This window comes from Oculina patagonica, chromosome 5 (genome assembly GCF_052425735.1).
Source record: "Oculina patagonica isolate OP01 chromosome 5, crgOcupat, whole genome shotgun sequence".
Lineage (NCBI taxonomy): Eukaryota > Metazoa > Cnidaria > Anthozoa > Scleractinia > Oculinidae > Oculina > Oculina patagonica.
Genome location: NC_135762.1, coordinates 11,242,656 through 11,267,328, shown reverse-complemented (window position 1 = coordinate 11,267,328; position 24,673 = coordinate 11,242,656). Strand labels below are relative to the sequence as shown.

Sequence of the window (24,673 nt, the reverse complement as noted above, 5' to 3'; positions counted from 1 at the left end):
AGAAAGGCGGAGACTAGAGAAAAAAAAAAAAAAAGAAAAAAAAAAAAAAAAAAAAAAAAAAAAGAGGTAAAGAAAAAAAAAAAAAAAACGAAAAAAAAAAAAGAAAAAAAAAAAAAAAACCCCCTTCTTTCTATTGTTACTTTTAAAAATGCCTTGATTCATGACAGACAAGACGAAAGTATCAAGGTGAAAGTGATTTTCCCATTTAAGCAATTGGAATAAAGAAGCCTTAAAAAAATTTAGAGCTTCAACGGGATTTGAACCCGTGACCTCCGTGATACCGGTGCGATGCTCTACCAACTAAACTATGAAGCCACACATTGGAAGCGAGGGCAATTGTGAATTCATATTTTCCCGTGAGAGGAGAGAAATGATGTAATGTATACGAAATGACTCATATATGAACTGCATGTGTATATGAAAGTGATAAATGATCACCGCAGTAAATTTCCAAAGTAAGCAATTGAAATAAAGAAGCCTGAATAAAATTCAGGGCTTCAACGGGATTCGAACCCGTGACCTCCGCGATACAGATGCGTAGTCTACCAACTGAACTATATGAAGCCACACATTGGGACTGATCTATGAAGCCATACATTTATCATTTCACTGCTTTATTCCAATTGTTTAAATTGAAAATTCACTGTAATGATCATTTATCACTTTCATATACATCCGCTGTTCATATATGAATCATTTTCATATACATTACATCATGACGTCAGTATGTTTTTTGTGTTCCTTTTTTAGAATGGGTGCTCATAGAAGATTCTATAAAATTGGAACTGAGCAAGACTTCAGAGTTAGTAATGTTATCCCCCACTGGTCTTATCAAAAACCCATTGGTCTCAGTTACGATTTTGCCCTGATAAAACTCGAGAAACCAGCTCTCCTGAACAAGGACGTCGGACTGGTGTGTGTACCAGATGGAAGCACTCCAGCCATGCCAATTGACAATTTTAGGAAGAAATGCTGGATTACCGGCTGGGGCACACTGGCTTCCGGTGGAGCCTCTCCTGACATATTGCAGCAAGCTGCGGTGCCACTTGTCTCAAAGAACAGGTACAATTATTTTATTTCGATATCTTTTGCAGAAACCTTCAATGCTATCGAGCGCCCAATCAACATCAATTGCCTTTAACTGTTTCAGTTTAAAACAGAACTTAATGGTGGTGACGCACGAGGGGACGTGTTCCCTATCGGCACCGAGCTACGTCAAAATTTTTGGAGTGATGTTTCCTATGTACTAAATTACTTTTAAATTGAATGAAACCTGAAGAAATGGTTTTCTAAGGTAGAAAATACCAAGGTTATACTAATTATATATAATGTACCAATTAACAAATGGTAAACGTCACAGCGTGCACTTTTGAGTTACAGATGCACGTGAAAGAAGCGCCCGAGGCGATAGCCGAGGGCGACTCTAGCTTCTTGAGTGCTTAGCAAACCTCCCAGGTGCATCTGTAACTCAGTAATGCACGCTGTGACGTTTACCATTTGTTTTATAGCACAACCTTTAGGCGATTTACAGTTGTTGTTTTTTTTTTAGGTAAAAGTTCGCACGCTTATTTAAACAATTGCGTGTAGTGCTCGCGTAAACGCTGCCGAAAACGTAAAAGAAAACAACAAACAAGCTTTTGATTTATTTCAAACTTGCATTATACCTCAGTCTTTCAGCATTATGGAGAAATGGTTTTTCTTATGTTTAGCTTTAAATTCACAGGAAAATCGAGAAAACATGTAAAAACTCGTGCACTTTTTTGTGTCATGTCGCATCAGATCAGCGCGCGCGCTCAGGTTGAAGGCATACGTCAGCGTGCACCCATGGGCAAATTGTAGACGCTAAATTAACCAATCAGAACGCGCGCTTTACTTTAGTTGTGCTATAAAAATAGACAGTGACGGTACGACTGAGGAAGAAAACGACGGATTACGAACGAAATTTCCTTATATAAATAAAGCTATTAGGTGGGAAAGAAATCCTGATGTATTTTATTCATTCCGCTGGAACCTTATTTCGAAGGAAAAAAATTAGTCGGTTTTCGTGTGCGGGGACTCCAAATACTCAAATTGAACCTGTTTTCGATCAATATTTTTAATATGTGTGACTAAATGAGGATTTAAAGGTATACTACTTGTAAAGTTTGAGTTTTTGTAACCGCAAAACTCTCGCTCTTTCCCTTTATTTTAGTGAATTTCGCTAGAGCTGTGGAATTATCCTCGAGTGAATGAAATTGAGCCTTTTCATTACAAAATGTGTAATTCTCCAAATGGTTTGGTCTACTTAAGCAAGGAGAGTTCAGTAGCAGTTTAATGTTTTTTAGGTTTTTGTAGGACAAGTCATTTTAAGTTTCCAATCGTCAAGGAAGAATGGACATAAAACGTGCAATAAGTAATAGGTATTTAACAGGTGGATATTCGAGAGCTGCCATGTTAACGTTCAACAATGGCGCTCCTAAAAAAATGTTTAAGAAAACATAGCTGTGAATTTGTTACTCCGTTATGGTTAAGTAACTAATTCGTTAACAACACCTTTTCTCAAACTATAATTGACTTATTCCTCACGTTGATCAATAGGTGTCTTAGGGGCTATCCTTACCAGATCCACGACTCTATGCTGTGTGCAGGACTGGATCAAGGAGGAGTTGATGCCTGCCAAGGCGACAGTGGTGGTCCACTGGTCTGCGAATACAATGGCAAGTGGTTTATTGAAGGAGCCACCAGCTGGGGAGCTGGGTGCGCTGCTCCCGGGAAGTATGGAGTGTACGCCAAAGTGCGCTACGTGAAAAACTGGATTGATCAGACTATAAAGAGATATTCATGATATTGTTGTAGAGTTTGCACCAGTTCCATATGATTTGTGACATTCAATCCAATAAAACTACCCGGAATGACGTACTAAAGTTTTGTCGTTTATTTTATTTTTTTTTTATTTTTTCAGTCCTTGCTTTGAGTAGTATAACAATCTGTCTTTCCCACATTGAATCGTACACTTTGTTGAATATTTATTATTAACAGCTATATCACACGCTACACTTTACATTACTAATACTTAAATACATTTTTGTTATTTGCCGGCTGGACGGTCCATATAGTGAAAAAATGTGACCGAGGTCTTGAAAAATGCTACCAAGGCCGCAGGGTGAGCGGGTGGCATTTTCAAGGCCGGGTCACAGTTTTTCACTATACGGACCGACCCTAAGCCGGTAAATAACTTATTTATTTTTTCCTACTTTAATGTGTTTATTAAAAAAAATATCTACAAAGATTGTCTTGCAAAATGTGTTTACGCGGGCATCCAATTTTATCGATTACTAAGCTAGCCATAGCTTAGTAATCGATGTTATCGATTACTAAGCTATGGCAAGAGTGAAGAATGATCTGTTTGCTATAAGAGCTTACTACCAAGCAAAATGCGACAGCTATCAGATCTTATCGCTAAACAAAATGAATTCGCTAAGATAAACAGTGCTCACGGAAGAGTTCCTCAGAAATAAGAAAAGCACCTGAAACAGAGCATAAAAAATCAGCGAGTCGCGAACACTTTTAACTACATTTCGGCGTTTATAAGTTCTTTAAGTTAATTTTCGGACTGGAAAAAACCACACATATTTTCTAGCTATCCCTACTTCTCGGGCTGGAAAGCACTTACAACACGTAGTTTTTAGCTTTTACATTTGTTTTTAACGAGTCAAACAACTCTGTTATGATTCTCAAGGTATTTTGTTTTGACAAAAAGTCTGTGAAAGTGAAACTGAAAGAAGGTGAAATGTGTAGTTCGGTCGCCTGCACACGGCACAATATTGCGGCAATAATTTGACTGTTTTTTAATAAAGCATCTCATTTTTAAATGGCGATAAAGCAGTATGGTGTTTGAAAGGATAAATAGAGTTTGTAAACCGGCGACTTGTAGTTATCCGCAATGGCGTGAAAATAAGTGCCAATGCACAAACAACGATCGAAAAATCACGGCCATAAAACTATAACTTCATTTGTCAATAAAAAGAATAAATACTCGCTTTTTTGAGAACTTCAAGGCCCTTTATTCCACTGCTTTTTTTCCCTTTAAAATTAACAACGGTTGGTGAGCAACTACATTGATTTTGGAGGGCAAGACTGTCATGGCTTCTTCGTCTCTCTTCGAAATTCAAAGCGCTACCGTGGCCCGTGGGTAGAAATAGGAAAATCTTGGCCGCGCTAAGAACCAATCAGATTGCAGGACTCGTTACCGTGCCCTCTTGGTATCATTTTTGTAATACAAACTCAGGATACTTTAATTGCACCACAATTGGACACGCCAACATGTCTTCGCTTCGCTTTCAAGTCTGTGTGCAGCCGTCCCCTATTTTTTTACAGTGGCTATTCATTTCCTTATGTGTTCTGTTATTTTGGCCCTGCTACATGACGCTACGGCATTTTCCCTTAGCGTGGCGGCCCCTTTAAGCATGGTAGTTTTGTTATTTGGAGTTCTTACTGAAATTGCTTAAGGCAACCACAGCACCTTTTAGTTAACCCTTATTAAGCTAAGCCCGGATATTCCCAGGATTTGGAGGAATGGCCATTCAACCACTTGTGGCTTCACCAATTTACACGTCAGCAAATTCTTGAGATAATTATGCAACTAGCTAGTAGGGGTTGGATAGATCTTTCCACAGGACTGTCCATTTTGAATATTAACTACATTCCCACAGAGCTAATCGAAAAAAAAAACCTGATCAGTTTTTAGTGTAAAATTGGCGGTAAAACAGGCCAATATTCCCGTACTTGATCAAACCTGGTCTCCTTTCCAGGCTTTTCCATTGATTAAGATCAAAACTTTTCAGGCCAGTAGAAGAGATGCACAGGGAAGAAGGTAGAGAGAATACGAAAGCAGAGAAAAACGAAATGGAAAGGAGCAAGGAAGAAAATTCGGAACGGTTCAGCAAAAAAGGCTTATACGCGTGTAATAAAGTAAAACAAAATAGTAAAAACCCGCGCGTAAGAACCTGCATTTTTCCAAGTTAGCCTAAAAAGGTTCTTACATAAATAGAAATTAGCGCAAATTTAGGCAATTTAGGTCCGTAATAGGTGCTTATTTTACCAAAAATAAAATACAAACAGCGGAAACAAACATAACACATGGACTACGCATGGTCTGAAAAAAGAATCTAAAATTTACTTGACGTTTCGCATGCTACAGCACGCATCTTCAGAAGTGACGGTTACAAAAAGCGAAAGATTTTAAAACTTAAAAATACAAAGCGAGGTACTGGTAACGCGCTTAACAATAATAAACAACAGTGATAACAATAGGTGAGAGCTAATAAAGCCACAGCTTTTCACTGCCAATGTTTTCATTGAGGGTGGGTTTTAAGTCCCGTATTTACAATGGTCCTTTTATTTTACACTGTAAGTCACATCGTCCACTGGCTAAGACCTGGAAATGGTCCCATTTGATGTTGTGTCCAGTGGAGGTTGGACACAACCATAATTTTCGGCACGTGCAACACGAATTCCTGCAACATTTTGTCCCTGCGGCATGTTGCACGAAGTTCAACGTCTGGAATTCCGTGCAACATGTCGCAGGGACAAAACAGCTTCAAAGTTCGTTTTGCGCGTGCCAAAAATAATCAGCACACACGATGGGACGTGTCGCTGCGACAAGTCCCTGAAACATGAACCCGCTACATTTCCTTGCGTGTGTACGCATTGTGATTTTGTTGCTGCTACATGTCTCTGCTCCACTTCCCCTCAGTGTGAACAACACATGATTTTGCCGCTGCTCCATGTCGGTGCGACCTGTCCCTGCGACATGTCCCCACTTGTGTGGAGACCTTTAAAGTCTCCGCACACGTGGGGACAAGACGCAGGGACATGTCGCAGCGACATGTAGTTGCGACAAAATCATGTGTTGTTCACACCGAGGGAACATGAAGCTGGGGGTGTAGCGGGTATATGTAGCAGGGACAAAATCACAATATGTACACAAGCAAGAAAAAAATGTATCAGGGACATGTCACAGGGACATGTTGCAGCGACACGTCTCCAGTGTGAACTAGCCGTACGTGTTAGACCTAGTACGAGTTTTCGTACCAAACGGAAGGTTTGATGAACAATAGCCCTGCACGTGTGCCTTAGTTATCCTTTGCAAAACAACAACGCGAAAAAATTAAATTCTGCGAGGCTTTGAGACGTTGAACTTCCAGTTTGGTTTTCGTTGTTTCTTTTGCATTTCTATTTGGGGTGCATACGAGGGGACGTATCGCTGCAACATGTCCCTGCTACATTTTCTTGGGTGTGTTCATATTGTGATTTTGTCGCTTTTGCATGTCCCCGCTACACGTCCCTGCTTCATGTCCCCGCAGTGTGAACAACACATGATGTTGTTGCTGCTGTATGTCCCTGCTACACGTCCCTGCTTCATGTCCCCGCAGTGTGAACAACACATGATGTTGTTGCTGCTGTATGTCCCCGCTACACGTCCCTGCTTCATGTCCCCGCAGTGTGAACAACACATGATTATGTCGCTGCTACATGTCGCTGCGCCCTGGGTCTTGTCCCCACGTGTGCGGAGACCTTTATGCTATACGGACACGTTTCGGTCACTGTTAATCTGTTTACGGTATGTTTTTATCTGATACTATTTTCTGGTAATTGTACCCTGTTAGAAATTAATTGACCTAATGCGTTTCAATATTTATAAAACAGCAGCATAATTTAGAGTCTTTTTTTAACTGTTTTTCTTTGGTGTTTGATTGGCTTGTACACACTTCAGTGCGTAATTGAATGATCGTAAGGTTTCTTCAAGTTAAAAGTAAAGATACGGTTTAAGTTATAGACGTCATTCTGTTGGGTGCAAATTGTATGTTTCAGTCTTTTTATCTACGAAACGTCTTCGGACTTTCATTCTCAGAGCGTGCTTATACAGACACCCGGAATGCGTGACGCATGATAAGGGCAAAAAAGTACTCATCATCATCATCATCATCATCATCATCAAAAGTACTCTCCATATTGGCAGCGGTCACATCTAGACTACTAACTATAGTATAAGACGGGGATAACTATAGTTAGCTATTTCGGTAATATGACCGCTTCTCTGTTCACTCTAACTATAGTTAGAAAATTTACGCCTCGGTGATCCAAAACAATACAGACTAACTAAAGCTATACCCAACTGAAAGCAGGGTACAAACGAACAACCAATCAGAATGTGACAATTCTTTTCGCACGTGCAAGTTGAACATAAATATGCAAAATAAAGCGTGGAAAACACATACCAAGAAGTTACATATAACCAATGTAAGCAAAAATAAAGCTTAAATTATTCGGCGTCTGGCGTCCTTAAAAGCTTTACTTTATTTTTTTTCTAAACGCCGAGTTGCCGTAAAAAAATAGAAAAAAATAGAGGAACAACTTGACACAGCTTTTACCGGCCAACGTTTTACATTTAACGGATCAGCAACAAGGGTTGTCATTACTAATTTTAATTCAAAATTATCCAAAGGCTTATCACAACTTATACTGTAGATAACTGCATTGGTCTGACCGCAAAGTCGACCGAAAGAACTAACCACAGTTAGGTTTGACGTCATGCAACTTGAGACTAATTAAAGTTAAACTTTAGGTACGTCTTAGATGTGACAGCAGCCATTGTGTTGATGCCATTTTGGTGTTCTAAAAGTGGTCTAAAATGTGTGGTCTCTGGGAGCCCACCTTCACCAAAAAGGCCTTGCGCGCTGCGTTTGCTGTTTATGAATTTCGTGCAGCACGAAATTGTTTCTGAGCAGGTTTTCTTTCAAAATCCGTTTCCTTCGGAGTTATCTTGTCGAGAATCATCCACAAACATGCAAGAATTTAATTTATTCTTCAATTTTCGGCTGTTGTTTTCTGGAATTACTTTGTGACTGTGTCGGCCAGACCTTTTTATCGCTCTTAATTCGTCCTATATGTTTCCTGCAAAATGATACCTCGCAGTTTTATATGCTGTACACTTATCCCGAAGAAAATATAGTCAGTATTTGTCTCAGAGGAGCTTGTGTTATGAATCAAAGAAAGGGAGATTTAAAAAATCTCTCGTAGTGATGTTGTTTGAATTCCTGATTGTATTGGATGCGGAACCTTGGCAAGTAAGTTGATTGATGTGATTTTATTCGCGCGATATTAACAGAACGGCTCGCGACTGTGTAATTAATGAATGGGTTTGCAGGACTGTTTTCTTTTTCTTCCTCCGTGTCTTTCGTCGTACGATTGAATTAAAATAATTATTTTTTAGTTAGCCACAGGTTCAGGTAGATCTGAATGAAGATTAGCACACACGTATGACCGGCTTTCAAAGGATAAAACTGTAATGCGGGAGTCACTGGACAAGTGCTATTTTGCACGCGATAATCAATGAGTTGCTATCGAGTCGTATACGATGTTTATTTCCCTTCAGACTATCCTCTATAATGACAATGAAGGACTTCAAAATCACTGTTTCCTTTTAAGACAAGATTGCAATATGCAAAACAATCAAATGTCGAAGTAATCACAATCACAATCACAATCTTTATTTAACGTGGTCTGCACGCTTAGCTAAAAAGCTAGTTTTCAGATGCGCCACGAAATAAAAATACAAAATAGAGAAATAAAAACTTCTTGGAAGTGTATAAAAATAGATTAATTAGAATAACTACACATTACAATATTGTCTAACTAAGATTAAAATATAAAAATTTAAAATTTACAAATTAAAAAGAGAAATTTAAAATATTATTAAAAACAGTAAAATAGCAATAATAAAAATTGACAAACTACTCGGGACAAAGTCCCGTAAGATTTAATGTTCTTAGGTTCGTTTTAAAAATCGTGTAAGTTTTTATTTTTCTTGTGTCGTCTGGTATAGAGTTTCACAGTTTCGATGCAGTATATCTCCACGATTTAAGGCCATATTAAATAAGGCCATAGTAAATGTTGGAGTCTTCTGCCTAGTCGCTTGCTGACGCTTACAGAGACTAAATAACTTCTCGCTTTCTATGTCATTGAAGCTTTCACATGGCTAACACTAGTAAATCCAAAGTTACTGGGAGTAAATGCTTTTCATGGAAGCCTGAAGATTTGTAAATTGAGGCCGTAGATTGGGGCAACGTCACAAAGTAAATCGCTGAGTTGACTGCTCCGATTTGTTTTACACATACGTGACGTTTTCTCCCTCGTAAAAATATTTCGGCAACCAATCAAATCGCGATGTGAACAATAAAGCCGTTTGAAAACAATAACAAACGATCGGAAGGCCGTTTGAGTGAAGGTGGGCCTCTAATTGCAAATGATCACACATTTCTTTACCTTACATGTTTCTTAATAGCGGATTTTTCAAGTAATATAATTGCTAACAAGTCAAATAAGAGTGCTTTTTGTTTAATTAAAGATGCTGGAAAGAAATTAAGGGAACAAGTTTCTAAAAAAATATTAATAATAATAATAATAATAATAATAATGATTGTAAGAGATAACTACAATTAGTATACAATTAAAAGAAATGAGTTTCCGATGGTGTAACAAGGTGTCAAAAACATTTTCATTGAATAATTAACAATTATTCACCGAAGTGGAGGTGAATAGCGGTGGATATTTACTGAGGTGAATATTTGTTTTAGTATATACCACACAAGTTGAATGGCAAGGGACCGAAACAACACTTTCGGTTAACAAAGCGACGCGCGAATGCAATTTGTTTCTTTTGCTGCTCGAGGGTGAATAGTACTTTGCTAATCACCTCCGAGTTAACCAATCAGCACGCGCGACAAGCACTATTCACTTGTGTGGTATATACTGAAATGTTTTTATAAGTTTGTCTCTTGAGAATCGGCGTGTTATTTTATACTAGGAGTAGTTTAGTTTACATATTGTTTAAGTGGGCTCTCTATGTATTCTGTATATTTTTATGTACGTTCACGGCATTACTGTCAAACTATTAACAGTATTACTTCAACAAAATAAACAGTTGTTCTTTTACATGAGAAATTTGTAGTATTTCTTTCTTTTAGTGACCGTTTCTACAGTGGTCGTGTAAGCGTATTTAAACTTCTATTTACTCGCGAGTTTTTCCATACGGTACGGACATAGTTGTTTTCTGTTTCACTCATGCGGTGAAAGAAAAACGCCGTAATTAAAGTTTTAACAAGGAAACTCTTCTGCTTCCCCATTTCGGTCGGGTTTTTTCTTCGTAAACGGAGAAAAAAGTTTTGAAAACATAAATCGATTCCAATTTTGCGTACGTTGCTATGTGAAGCTACGCGTTGCTACGGTGCAATATTGGTCAACCTCGCTTTCAAGTCGCAATTCCACTTTGAATACCTCGACTCGATAACCAATCAGATGGTGAGAATTATGTTAGGTATGCGATTCTAAATAAAATAAATATAAAATGGAGCATTAAAAATTAAACAATGGAGCATTGCATAAACGTATATCGTCAAGATATGCGGACCTTTCGAAAGTAAACCGAAACAATAGCGGTGTTTAACAACATATTCACCGTTCGACTCTAAATTAACAGGAACAATCTTACACTGCACCAGATGCACTTTCCATATCTACAAAAAATCAAACAATGTTCGACTGTGAATAAACGTGATTACACACCATCCAACCCGAATAAACCGGCGTGACTTACATAATCGCAAACAATCAAACGCGCACTTATCTAAATAATTAGCTTTTTGGAGGGAAAAATTTTCCATGATTAATGATCAGCTGCAAAGCAAACGTACAAAGGTATATGTCTGTTAGAATCTATTTAGCAAGATAACATTTAAATAAGACATAAACGGAGTTTTAAAAGCTTATTAGTTCAGGAGAACTGAACAAGATGACAATTAAAAACCGGGGACTGTTCTCAGTGCGAACTGTTATATTACTAGCTAGTTAAAAGCATACAGTAGGCCATTGTTTTATTTCATCTGCTACCTCTGGTTACCTCTAGTTACCTCCCCCAGCCAATCTCCGACCCTCTACTCCAAAGGATCAAGATAACTCTCTCCACTCACTTGCATTTCCGCGTACTTTCATAACATTAATATACCATACTGTCTTATCTCCAAATAAGCTAACAAAAATGAGGAGAGTGAGTGACCGCATCTCACCACACAGCCGTGTGTACACGTGGCATAGTCACGTGTTACACTAGATAAAAAGGCAAGATAAGTAGATAAATAACTGGCTGCCAATAAATTGTCAACCTGCATTACTGTCAGGCAAAGAATACATTAATTATTCTGTTTTTGCGTTGGTCCATTTTTGAACTACCGTTCTCTGAAGCGGACGTCACAGCGAGTTGAGATAATTTATCAATTCCAACTTTTATTCGAGTCCGGGAATTTAGAAGTATGAATACCATAAGAATGTGAAACTATAAAAAAGAGAGAGGCAAAACAGAAATAACCTTTTGCTGATGCAATGATTCGTGTTTTTAAAGAAATAGATAATTCCTTGCTGAAAGCAAATGTTCTTTAACTATCTGCTGTTTGCTGCTTTAGGTGTGAAAATGAGTTAATAAGGTCTTTGAATATTTGTCATAACATGTATGACCGTCAAATTGAACCTTTTTCATTTTTATGGTTACACGCATGTCTCTTTTTTTCTCTTTGGCTTCCTTTTTTTTAGAGGTACGATTTTTGGTGATCATTCTTGAAAAGTGATAGTTGATCTTGCTGTTCAAGCTAATGTACAACCATGGGTTAATGGCACTGTTATTGTAGCCGAACCAAAAACAAGCGACTGATACAATTGGTGGTTGTTTTCCCGTTATGGCCATATAAAGCTGATAGACCTGCCCAGGAAGCCAACAGAGAGCAAACGCAGTGAAGACGATGATGAGCATTCGAACCACTTTTCTCTTGGTCAGTTGCTGTTGCTGGCGATTTTGAAGCAAGTCATCTCCTGGTGCCTCATGGAACCACAACTTACGAGCAGTTATGGTGTACAGGATGGAAATTATAGTTACAGGACACAGATAATTGATCACGAAAAAGTAAATATAGACCCCGCGAACTGCTTTAGTTGCTTCCCCCAAAATGGCATAGTTGGCCCCACAGACGTAATTTGAATTCCAAGGATACAAGTCGACAAAAATCGGAACGATAGACAACAAAGCCATTGGCAAGATCCAAACAATTGGTGTAAGGACTTTTGGTCTTCGAAACCAAAGAAGGCGCCGGAATGGATAAACGACTGCATAAAACCTGTCTATTGCCATGAATGTCAGGCATAAAATGGACGTACTTATTGTGAAAAAAGCAACGAATAGCACTGCTCTACATGTGATTTCTCCAATAAGACCACTCATCGGCCACACGCCTTCATTATAAAAATCAGAAACGGTGTAAGGAATCACAACCATCGTCACCAGTAAGTCGGCCACGGCCATGTTAACGAACATGAAGCTGGTCAGTGATCTTGCCGCTGGTTTCTTCCACACGATGTAGATGAGAAGAGTGTTGCCGACCAAGGATACAAGGAACGTTACGGCGTACATGACTGTAAATGTGATTTTCTCAGCTGACTCCATCTTCAATCTCTTTTCTGTTGGCGAATACAAAAACAGAGAAAGAGAGAGCATGAATGGGTTTATTTTTAATTTGTTTGTTTTCTTTTTTAATATCAATTTTACCAGTAATAACAAACAGCAGCTTATAACGAGTTTTGGTTACGTATAACGAGCTTCCTTTATGGTGCCTTTGTTCCCAAGAAAATGGTTAAAGAGGGAGAAATGAATATTTATCTCAGGGTGCACATGCTTAGCATGTTGCTCTAACCGGGTATTAACATCTCGTACCCCCTGCTTTCCAACAGGACGCAGCGGCAATACTAGTTTCCGTTTCTGTAATTAGGGTGCACACGATGGGAGATAAAAATCACCGTGAATTACATGGAAGGAATCATTTATTAAAAAGGGTCATGGGGGTTAATTATAAGTGGTGGGGGCTAGCTTGGAAGGATGATGGTTCAAAGGCGGGTCTCTAATTATGAGATGTTGCAAATGAGTGATAAAATAAAAGTTATAGTATAGGTATAGTAATTTGTAAATTGGTATAAGAAACGTACAATACATGGTTCTCTATAGTAACAGTGTATGTGTGACCAGAGAAGGCGCAAACGAAATCCCGTTTCCACTCTGTTCCGTATTCTTCCTTATATCTAACTAAATTCATGTAGCTGAGGGTGTGGACATCAGTTAATTCGTCACAACGGCTAATTGCAGCGTATTTTTTTTTTGCCGCACGTCCTCAGCTTAACTACCATTTTTTTTTTAAACGAGGTAATGCAACACTCAAATGGCAAAAGTGTCGGAGGCAAAGCCGTGGCCAAAACGATCAACACAACCGACATGCTTGCTCCATTTACCCCCGACATTGTAATCTTTTGATCTTTCAGGGCTCTTTTTCCTAGTCGTAGATTCTTCGATTTAATTGAGGTTCTACACAACACACACTTTTTTTAAGATAGCCCCTGCATATATTTCACGTGCGTGTTCTTGCGCACTTCAAATATTTAAAAACATTTCTTGAGCCCCTCCCCTGCTCTTTTTCCTGGGGACTGAATTGAAACAGGGCTCCAGTTCTCGCTCGTGCATGATGTGTGAAGCTGAGCAGGCAGACCAGTATAAGGTTATAAAGGCCTTTTTTAAATTAATTGAGTGCGAAGTCATGCCACTAATAAATAATAAACAAATAAATAAATACTTTATTGATATATCAAACTCCTAGCTTACATTACTGCAAACGTATTGAGCCAAAAGGCCTGTCCGCATATATTCGTTTGTAGTTTATTAAGTCATATCCTTTTTTGATGCAAGTACAGCGTAGATTTAGTCGTGTTGTCGTTGCCTGCTGAATCAGCTAATGTATGTAGGCAGTAATTTATCGCACACTAAAAATTGTTGTTCGCATTGGTATTATTTTGTTTGCTTTTTAAAAAATAAAACACTCTCTCAAGACCTAAAAGCCGCATTTCCTTGTGTTCGCTTAAATGCGAACTATTGCGGTTTCTTTAGCCTCCCCCCCCCCCCCCCCCCACCATCATCTTAACTAGCGATAATTAGTGGAGAATAACTGTATGCTGGCATTTTATTGACACTTGAATAAAGTTATTTTAAGGTCAACCCAAGAGCACGTCGATTCCCAACTAGGATTTTTCCAAAAGCGACATGCTAGACTTTTCACGCCATTAGGCATGCAGCGCAACGCCAATATTTGCACATCTGTTTTAATGCCCTAAATCAGTTACAACTTGTTGTAACCGATTTTTATCGAAATGTCACAAAATGGCAATGCCGTTCCTTCTTCTGAAAAAAAATAGACTGGCCAATAACAATCTAAATTTTCTATAAAGTGTGTTCTTGAGAGATCAAAGAGAGCCGAAGATAACAAAGATCACGTTTAATATAGATATCACGAACAGCATATTACAGGGCTCTTTTTCGTAATACGGACATGTATGTATGTATCTTACTCACTGGAAACGACAAAATCTAGATGATTCCCTAGGATGATTATACTTGCAGCCGTTCAGTTACAAGAAAACTCTTTAACCTGGGAAAGCGCGTCTGTTAAATTTGATCCACTGTATGTGCCAGTGGATAAAGAGCCACTTTGTGGAAATGCCACTGCAAATTCGCATTATTAATTTTATCTATTTATTTTTATTAAGAATGTTGTGAGAAGATACTTTGAATCCCCGCACGGAATATGTGAATAAAAGAAACATAACTAAAGATGGCTAGACGCTCGATTTTGCTCGATTCAGAACATTTTATGAATACGATTAAGTTCAGTCGGATTTTGTTCGGTCACCGAACTAAATCGAACCTGTTCAACTTAATCGAACGTTCGATTTGGTTCGATTAGCATTTGTGCCACTAACCTTTTACGCGTGAAGCAAAGGGAATAGGAGAGGTCCGCACACAATATACGGATTCTTCCACGCAGAAGTGTCAAAAATTGATACACTGCTCTCCAACATAACGAATTCGATACCAAACACGTATACTTGACACGGTTGTGGTTGTCACAAGATGTAACAAATAATGCGGGGGGCCTTACACTGGATAAAAAGTGGCACCAATGATATAACAGACGCTAAAACATTAAAAGGTCGATCCTTCACAGGAAAACATTTGTATTTATATCCGAAATTATGTGGCGTTTAATAATGGAATTTTAGAACACTGAGTACACTGATGTTAATCGGCTTAATTTTGCTCTTCGAGAAGGTGAAAGGTGGAGAAACTGTTATCAAGGCATATATTGCGGATCAAGAGCACAACAACAAAGTTGCTGTTAGTCTCTAAAAGGCTGGACGGATATTGCAAGATGTTTCTATCGCAGAAATCAATCATTATTGTCATGCTGGAATCCCACAAGTTTACTTAGGGTGCGTTTCTTTGGGAAAAATCCAAATCCGGATTCTTGATCCAAAAACGGATTTTGCGTTTCTTTACCTATATCCGAAAATGGATTAATCTTGGATCAATGATCTGAAGAATCCACACTTCGAGTGGATACATCAGATCTTATTATTCAACACATGCGCGCGCTGCCCATATATGGTCAAAATGTAAACGATATCTGTCATCCGTACATAAAGAATCCTGCGATATACGTAGGTTGCGGATTCGTCGATCTTGCAGCGCTTCATAATTACAGTTTTTCTTTCTGCAAAATGTGTTTCGTTGACAATTTGTTGAATAATAAAACAATATCCTCTCTCTTGCGGATATCGTCTGATTGCCACTCGGCCTACGGCCTCGTCGGCTAGTATCGGCGATATTCCCGCGTCGCAGGATAATTGTTAAATATCTGAATCCGGATTTTTAGGATTCATGATCCGTGCGTTTCTTTGGGAAAGGATTCGAAAAAAGTACCTTGGCCCAGCGGTCTTTGCTGTGAAAATACAGGTCCGCTCTTTGTAAACACTGCCATACGGAAAGTTTTAGGCGGTTATTTCGATCAAAATGCAAACATATTTCACGATAAAAGGAAACGGTAGCTTCAGATAGGTATGTAGTATCATTTTAAACGAGATACAGGTTTTCTAGAACAGCCACTGGGTGCCTACGGAAGTTATATCCTTTTGAAATTGTCACGAGTGAAATTTGCACTGATCATTTCGCAATCATTCTTCGCTCTCAGATGCTTTCTCGCCACATTGTGCCTAACGCTAAAGAAGATCTACTTCGACGTGTGGTTTTTGTAAAAGATTTTGTATGCTTAAATTATTTTAGCCAGAATACATTCGACGAAAAATAAATTTGTGCTGATATTTTATGTTCTGTGCGAAATGTGTTTACGGGGTTGTCATGGCAAAAAATCCGTTTTCGGATTCTTCGTTTCTTTGGGAGCAAAGTATCCGTGTGATCTGAGATCAATGATCCAATTTTGGATTTTCCCAAAGAAACGCACCCTTAAATGTAAACATACGTTGTTTATAGTAGTCATGCCCTTAGCTTCATATCTCTTCAAGAAATCTAGTTTACAGGCATGCCACTGAAACAGAGGAGACAAATATTTTAAATGAACACAACATAGTCAAAAATCCCAACCTGCAGGAGGCAGACAAGTTGGTAAAAACAAAGCGTGACCGAGGATTTGAACTCGGGACGAGGGTTTGAACCTGGGACCTCTGGATTACAACACCGTGTAAATCATGACGTACATACATATAACTTAAAAATCGTGTTGTTCCAGCTGTAAAGTTATGTCGTTTCGATTCTTAATATTTTTGTCTCTTGGAAACAGAACTTTTAAGTCAAAAGAAAATTGGAATTTTCCGTTTCTCCAAAAACACTAGGAACGAATTTTATGTCACTGTGATTGATTTTATCCGCGTTATCAATATCATGATCATCATCATCATCTTGGCCACCCCTCAATGGGCCTTTATAAAGGAATGGAGCTTTTCAGGGCAATGCTACAGCTCCTGAAAAAAATCTTCGAGGGGTGAGGGGGGGGGGGTGGGGTGACGGGTAGGGGTGAGGGGTGAGGGGGGCTAAATAGGTGTCAACCACAGGGAAACAGCAATCTCAAATAATTCCGTCTGTATTGCACAGGGTAAGCAACACGTGTACTTGAAACCAACACAACATGAGTTTTGCGGAGACCTGCGTCGAATGCAACAAGCTCAATATAGTTAAGTCAAACATATAGAAAGCACGTTTCGCCGCATTACTTTTCACATTGCAAAATCACAGAAAATGTGTCTGACATTTCTCGTATCGCGGTCGTCATATAGGAACGAATAGCAATAAAAAATTCGAAGGAGGATATACTGATTTTAAATGAAAAACGGCAAGCAAAATGTTCTACATTTTCTTCAGTTTCGAGAACTTTTCGCGTACGAACTTTTCAAGTCTAAGTTTACATTGCCAAATTATTCAAGCGTTCACGATTTGTTGCGCTCCAGAATACCTGTACACACATGGTTGTAATTATGAGCAAGAAACTACAAACTTCGACTTGAAACGTAGTACACGTACAGAGCAAGAAGAATGACACATTATGAAATCAACCTGTACACGGTAAGCGAATAGAAAGATTGGTTTGAATGAGCCTGATAACCCCTCCACAAAGCAAGATAAACAAAATGCAAATTCGGTGTCAAATATTAATAGCGCACGCACACACGAGCCCATTTATGAAATGACAGGTAATTTTTTTAAAAGCTAACTTGTTAATTATAACTACAGGAAAACTACACACCACAATCTTTCCTGAAGGCAAGAGCGATTCAGCTGTCACACAGGCGCCGCAGACTTATTCGGCTCGTCTGAAGTTGTGATAAAGCAGCGTTTCATGCACAACGGCTTCCACGCTCCAACTTGAGTCAAAATATAGAACCGCAGTTTCGTTGTCTGGTTTCGATGCTGGTAGACGTCAGTGCTTCGAAAGGAAACACTTTGAACTTCAAGTTTTTACCATCATAGTAAAATCGTATCTTTTGTTCCCTCGAGCATAAACTGAGTTTACAAATATTTCGTCAAACTCCATCGGTTTTGGATTGTCTTTCAATCCGCATGGTATGAGTTGTTGACAACTGGCATGTTAAACAGCGCGCATTGAATGAGAACCTGCCGTGACTGATTACTTGCACGTGCCTTTGTTGATTTATGCAACCTACAAAAGTATCTATTCAGGGAATAATATTAAACCAAAGTTGAAGATTTCTTAACAACCTTGCTTCGCCAGGCGATTCTACCGATTTTGTTTTTATTATTGTGGTATCCGATTAAATTTTTTTTAAAATAAACATGCGTTTCTTCTCAATGTCTTTCTTTATGCATTCTAATAACATTAACTGTCATTTATGACGATTTTGTGACATTGTTTTACAAGGTGGCGCATTGTGACGTGAGCACACAATGCAAATTAACGTTTGTCCTTTTTAAGCGATGACGTGTAACTGATGACGTCATCGCTTTAATGCAGGCACCCGATCGACCGGATCCGTTTAGCTCAATCGAACAGAAATCAAGTTTAACTTAATTACAAGAAATCGCTGCGTGGAACACAAAAGCAAAATACTCCCGTGCAGTAAGAATGGGACCCTAAAATGTATAAACGAAAGAGACTAAATTTTATGTGATGGGATCTATTAGATTTGGTAGACAGAGATTTCTAATTCTTAGAAGATACAGGGCCACTGTAAGCAAGAGACCGTTTGACCTTTCTCGCAGCTTAAAAGCTAGCTCCCGCGTATCGTATGTCGTTTATCGCAAGTCACGCTATAAGACCTATAATATAACGTAATCTTTGTTGAGACAACATAGGGAAATCAAAAAAAGATATATATATATAACTGTAGTTGTACAATTGAGCAAATCTACGAAGAAAATGTATTTTTAACCCCTTGTGAAACGTCATCGCTTTAGCATGTATTGCATGCCGTTTATTGAGATGTGAGGGAGAAGGGGTTAGTAGTAATAACTTCCCTCCCCTCCCCCGATCCCCTTCCCCTTTTCCAAGGTCTATGAACTCAAAAAGTATGCAGGCAACGTCTGCAATTCAAGTATCTATATTTTTATAGTAGTTTATGGTTGCTAAAATTGAAGAAGATTGGTTGATAAACCAATCATACACCCACTGTATAACCTTTGCAAGTAATGCTATTCCTGAACTCCTTTATTCTTATTCTTTCGAAAGTTTAAAACGTGCGTCCTTGCTCTAACGAACATTAAAGGTAATTCGCCACACTTTTGCACAACGTCTAAACACATTCCAAGTGAAAACTTAGGCACAATTATTGGAAAAAATTGTCACTAAGAAACTGATGGCTCTGTATAAACATGCCAAATACTTTCAACTCTCGCCTTGCGGACACCTTGCTATTACGGACAGCCCGTAATTACGGAGAGGAGTTGAAGTCCGGCGAATATGAATTACTGAAAATATAACTCTCGCTACTACGGACATTCTCTACAGTCAACTCTCGTTATAGCGGACATGCTCGGAGCGTCGTTTAGTGTCCGATATAGCGAGAATCCGTAATAGCGGGAGTCATTTCCAGTCAAACCTCTTTTGCCGGGGATCTGAATTTTGTCCGTAATAGCGAGTGTCCGCAATAACGGGGTGTCCGCAAGGCGAGAGTTGGCTGTATTACGGACACCAAGTTGTGGTCCAGAAAGTTGGTCCGTTACAGAGGAAGTTGACTGTAGTACAGTTTTATCTGGGGACTAAACTTAAAATCACTCCTTCTGACTTTTACTTTGCTTTCGAAAAACAAAATTATTAAGCAGCAAACGGTTTAAATGACACAGAAAATATGTGTCGACCTACAAATTGAACAGAGAAAAGATGATAAAGACGATAGGTGGACTACTCCATGCATCACAACCGAATGTAACATTAATTCCTAAACTAAAAATAAAATGGCTAGATCTTTTCTCACCTTAGGTAGAAAATGTATCAATCAATTAAGGTGAGGTACAGCTACAGTCCAGAATGATGCTTAAGTATCGCCGTGTTCCCGGTAACTTCGCTTCGTAATTCAGGAGTGCCAACGATTTAAAGGAAAACAAGTATCTGTTTTTTAAATGTATCGCTCCCTTTTGCATTAATCAGCCGTAAATTGCATAAATATCTTTTGGCACCTGGCTGCCTGACAATTGTTAACAGTTCAAACAAACAGGTGTTTGTTTAGATGTTTCGCTATCTTTTCGCATAAATCGACAATACATTTGCTTAAATTTTTAATTTTATACATATGGCATCTAAGCAACTGTTTTAGTAACAAAGTAGTCTCTCTTTTATCGGATCTAACAATGCAAAACGAGGATGTTGTGCCTAGGATTTGTCACTCACACTCGCTCTCCAATTTTTGAATTTTCTTTTTTATGTATCAGGATCTTTGCATTTTGTTTTCTTTTATTTTATCTCAAGTTTAATTTTATTCATTTGCCACACAAGTAATATAGACGAATACAATAAAATAATTAAAAGTGGTGACCCGCATCAGAGTTCTTTTGTCGATTGTGGGATATATTGGACAAAAAAAGGCATAAAGTAAAACAAAAAAGGAGAACCAACGTAGCGGAATTCAGGCGATTGCGAAAAAAGCGAAAATAAAAGGGTTTAGAATGGCGCCCAGCCATCAAACACGTCGCACGAAAAATGCAAATAAAGGCATTCTTGACTGTCAATCATCTTCTCTGTAATGATAACTCAGAATTCTTCGTTTTCGAATTTGTGGAACATGGATGTCATATGGAACTACTATTGAAGATTTATAAGAACAAAAACCTTTCATTAGATAGTTAGAAAGGAAATGTTCTCAACGCTATCACTCAAAGGCCTTCGTTTTGACACCTCAATGCAGCCCAACGTAACCCAAGACAATACTGTTTTATTGTAAAAATGCACTTTAGAAGATGGGGCAATTAACAATTTGTTCAATTATCTTTCTTGGCTAACTTGGCAAAAATTAACGATGACGCTGCGCCATTTCGCTTCGCGTAAACGAATTTGTTTTCTCGGAAGATTGAGAAAAAGAAAAATAATAATTCATAAATTCCAATAATTGAGATTTTTGAATAAGTCATTTCTATTTTCAAAAGAATACGAAATTACCATTTGGAATGTGGGAAAGGAAAGCGACCTTGGCCCCTGACCACATAAATGCTTTTCGTTTAGTTTAAAGACATACAAATTTAACAATTACCCTGAAAGCCCGAGTTTTCTTTGAGTGAATAGTCAACGAGGTGCAATCGAGTTGACTCTCGCTCACAGAAAACGATTTCGTGCTAGTCTGACCGTTCATTCTTGTTTCAGTTTAATCAGAGAATGGAAAAACGACGGAACCAATCAGATTTGCGGGTTTTCAATAGCACAGGCTTTGTGTCCACAGTTTTAATGTTTTTAGAATTTTAAATTTCCAAGTGAAATTTGCATAGTATGTAATTCTTCTTACAATATCCAGTTATTAAGCAGGTGGATAGGTGATAGGAACAAACAAGACCATCAGATTTAGGGACTCTCTGATGAGCCTCTGAACTTGTGCTAAAACTAATTGTAAATAAATGCAGCATTCAGTATCAGGATAATACAGTGGAACCTCGAACGAACCTCTATATAAAGAAGTTCTCGGTTTAACGAACGATATTCTTCCGCAAGGGCAAAGTTACAGTAAAATGTACGGAACTGGACCTCGATATAACGAACCTCCATATAACGAAATCCTCGTTATAACGATCACAATCCAGAAGCCCAAACGTCAAATGTAACTCGATATAACGAAAAAATGTCAACACGCAACCAAACATAAATGCGAAATAGATCAAAAGGATAAAAACTTTTAATCCTGTAACAAGGGAACAAGTTCAAGTACATGTGTCCAAATCTATATATATATATATATATGTCTGAATTTATCAAAACCGGGTCAAAGAAAAGTGACGTCAGTATTCTTGAACAAGTACGTTACTGCGCGAATTGGCTCAAAACGCCACAAGAAAGGGGGAAAAAAAAAAAAGAAATACAGCGCTGAAAGGTGAAGAAGAGAGAGGAGAAGAGAAAAAAAGACTGACATTCCCTTTAGTTTTTATATCATCGAGTTTGGAGATAGTTTCTGGCGAGAAAAAAACGAGTTTACAGCGATTTCGCTTAAAACGGTGAAAAATTTCCTTGACCTGGTTTTGATAAATTCAGACATATGATTCAATAGTATGACCGGAAAGGCCAAGAATGAGCTTCTCGAGTTACAATCAATCATTTTCTATGCATCTAGAGAGAAATCTAGGCTTTCCCTGCTCCAGTGTAACATTCACCAGCCTCTCCGGTCATACTATTGAATCATATGTCTGAATTTATCAAAACCGGGTCAAAGAAAAGTGACGTCAGTATTCTTGAACAAGTACGTTACTGCGCGAATTGGCTCAAAACGCCACAAGAAAGGGGGAAAAAAAAAAAAAGAAATACAGCGCTGAAAGGTGAAGAAGAGAGAGGAGAAGAGAAAAAAAGACTGACATTCCCTTTAGTTTTTATATCATCGAGTTTGGAAAAAAAAACGAGTTTACAGCGATTTCGCTTAAAACGGTGAAAAATTTCCTTGACCTGGTTTTGATAAATTCAGACATATATATATATATATATATATATATATATATATATATATATATATATATATATATATATATATATATATATATATATATTGCATTATTAATGTTATTTTCAGAAATCGATATTATCCAGCAATGCTGGGTACGTAGTGCAACGCAAGAGCGTTAAAAATAGATTAACTGAAAGTGACGGTTGGAACCCCTTGCCTATACCAATGAAGAGTAGAGACTGCCGTATTGCTTTAGACGATGGTGATTAGTTTTCTTTCTTAATCATTCCTATAACAAAATTGCCGAAAATGATTGGTTCTTAACCCTTTTCGTCGGTATCAGAAGGGCGGCTATAGCCACCACATTTGGTTACGTTTGTAAGGAGGTCATTTCGCTCTGTATTTTTAATATTGTCTCATTTTTTATGTTAAGATAATCTTCAAGTAATAAGCAAATAAACTTTAAGATGCAATTGCTTCGAGATTATGAAGTTAAGAAATTTAAGAAATTTCAAGATGGTAAAAAATTTAACAAATTGACATCAGTTCTTTATGCGTCTGTCCTGTTATTGATGAAACTTTGACAAACTTTGACAATGTTATGACGAAATTTATCATCAATAACAGGACAGAAGCATAAAAACCGATGTCAATTTGATTTTTACAATAATAAAAAGCCAAAACTGATTTTAAAACGAAGGAAAGAAATGCACGAGGAGGATGCGATTGCCGTACGGCCGCAGAATCTTAATTTCGTCGCTGGAATTCGGAGAATCATGGGCTCGTAAATAAAGGTTTGGTAATACAAACCAGAAATACAAGAGAAAATTCGAATTGTTCACCTTACCTTTAATCCGGTAAAAAGTGTTCACAAAATAATGCGCTTAAACCCGGTTAAGCTTCTTAATTTCACTGATCAAAACACACATTCCCGCTCAACGACCATTTTCAAGTCTGAATCCTCTATAAACATTCTCATCTTTTCGCTCTCAGGTTGCAATGCTTTCTTAAGTTTTAACCGATAAATCTTAGATGATTTCCTCATTGAAGACTTAGAGTTTCGTGGAGAAGTTTTCGCCTCATTAAGAATACAGCGCTAAATCAGCGCTGAAAAGTTTGACAAAACCTTTGCTAATTGCGACAGAAACGAGTTTTATGCGTCTGTCTTCTTATTGACAAAGAAAAGTAGCCAATCAGCGCGCGAGAATTCACTTAGTTATTGTAAAATTTTTAATAAATGCGACGTCATTACTTCCGAAAATGACAATCGAACTATTAGCAGACGTAATTTTTCAAATGCCTTCCTGTTAGATTTTGAGGTAATGCATTCAAACTTGACTGAAATGTCAATGAAAGACTGTTTTAACTAATAAAATCAATTAAATGACATGACATCCAATGTGTTATTTAACTTGACGTCCTGTGCCTGTTTTCATTTCCTCGCCATAGCCAAATGATAAGTGGTTTAAGAACAATAGGGTGTAGGTTTCTGAAGCCCTCCCTTTGTCCCAGAAAGTCCAAAAAATGGAAATCACAGTGATCATAGGGTTACCCTCAATATTTTACTCCCATTGAACAGCTTACCTACCCAATATCAAACTGTCCAATAGCAATCTGCTTATAGTAACTTGGTGACACTTTGTGCTCATTTGATGTATGTCTAGCCTGCGTGGCCGGCGTTCAAAGGGGAAGGAAAGGGGAGTTCGGGTGCGAAGCGCGAGGTGCAAGGGAAGAGCGTGATCGGAGAAGAGGTGAGGGGAACGCCTGCCATAACACTATCGTTCCCCTCGCCTCTTCTCCGATTGCGCTTCGCGCGCTCTCCTTGCGCCTAGCGCTTCGCGCTCGAACTCCCCTGTATGTCCAAAATGATTCAGTCAATAATAATCAAATCTATATGGTGTGTTAAGCTTCAAAATTTACTTAGTGGCAATCACGTGTCGATTATGACATCTATAATGCCAAAATGGCGTCAAATATTTCAAAAGGACGTCGTTGTGGATCTTGGTAGATCATTAGAAATTGTACCTCAAAACTTTGGTTAAAAATATATTATTTCATGTAAATATTTTTTTTTTTTTCAATTAAATTGACGACAATTACTATTCCAGAAATG

General features: G+C 38.2%; 3 protein-coding genes across 5 annotated transcripts in view; 2 read left to right on the top strand and 1 right to left on the bottom strand.

The window, feature by feature from the left end:
* Positions 1 to 24,673, top strand: part of LOC144654999 (meprin A subunit beta-like) — a 188,745-nt gene that overhangs the window by 14,795 nt on the left and 149,277 nt on the right. The window lies entirely within an intron of this gene.
* Positions 856 to 2,828, top strand: LOC144655481 (uncharacterized). Its single transcript, XM_078515737.1, has 2 exons — positions 856 to 1,062; positions 2,578 to 2,828. The coding sequence occupies exons 1-2, from the start codon at positions 927 to 929 to the stop codon at positions 2,784 to 2,786; spliced, it is 345 nt and encodes a 114-aa protein (XP_078371863.1). The 5' UTR covers positions 856 to 926; the 3' UTR covers positions 2,787 to 2,828.
* Positions 10,699 to 20,198, bottom strand: LOC144655464 (substance-P receptor-like). 3 transcript variants are annotated; one of them, XM_078515710.1, is made up of 2 exons: positions 19,903 to 20,198; positions 10,699 to 12,543 (listed from the first exon to the last, which is right to left on the bottom strand). In XM_078515710.1, the coding sequence occupies exon 2, from the start codon at positions 12,527 to 12,529 to the stop codon at positions 11,495 to 11,497; it is 1,035 nt and encodes a 344-aa protein (XP_078371836.1). In that variant the 5' UTR covers positions 12,530 to 12,543; positions 19,903 to 20,198; the 3' UTR covers positions 10,699 to 11,494. The 3 variants fall into 3 exon arrangements, with proteins under 3 accessions (XP_078371836.1, XP_078371838.1, XP_078371839.1); XM_078515712.1 differs by lacking the exon at positions 19,903 to 20,198 and adding an exon at positions 17,718 to 18,098; XM_078515713.1 differs by lacking the exon at positions 19,903 to 20,198 and adding an exon at positions 14,884 to 14,962.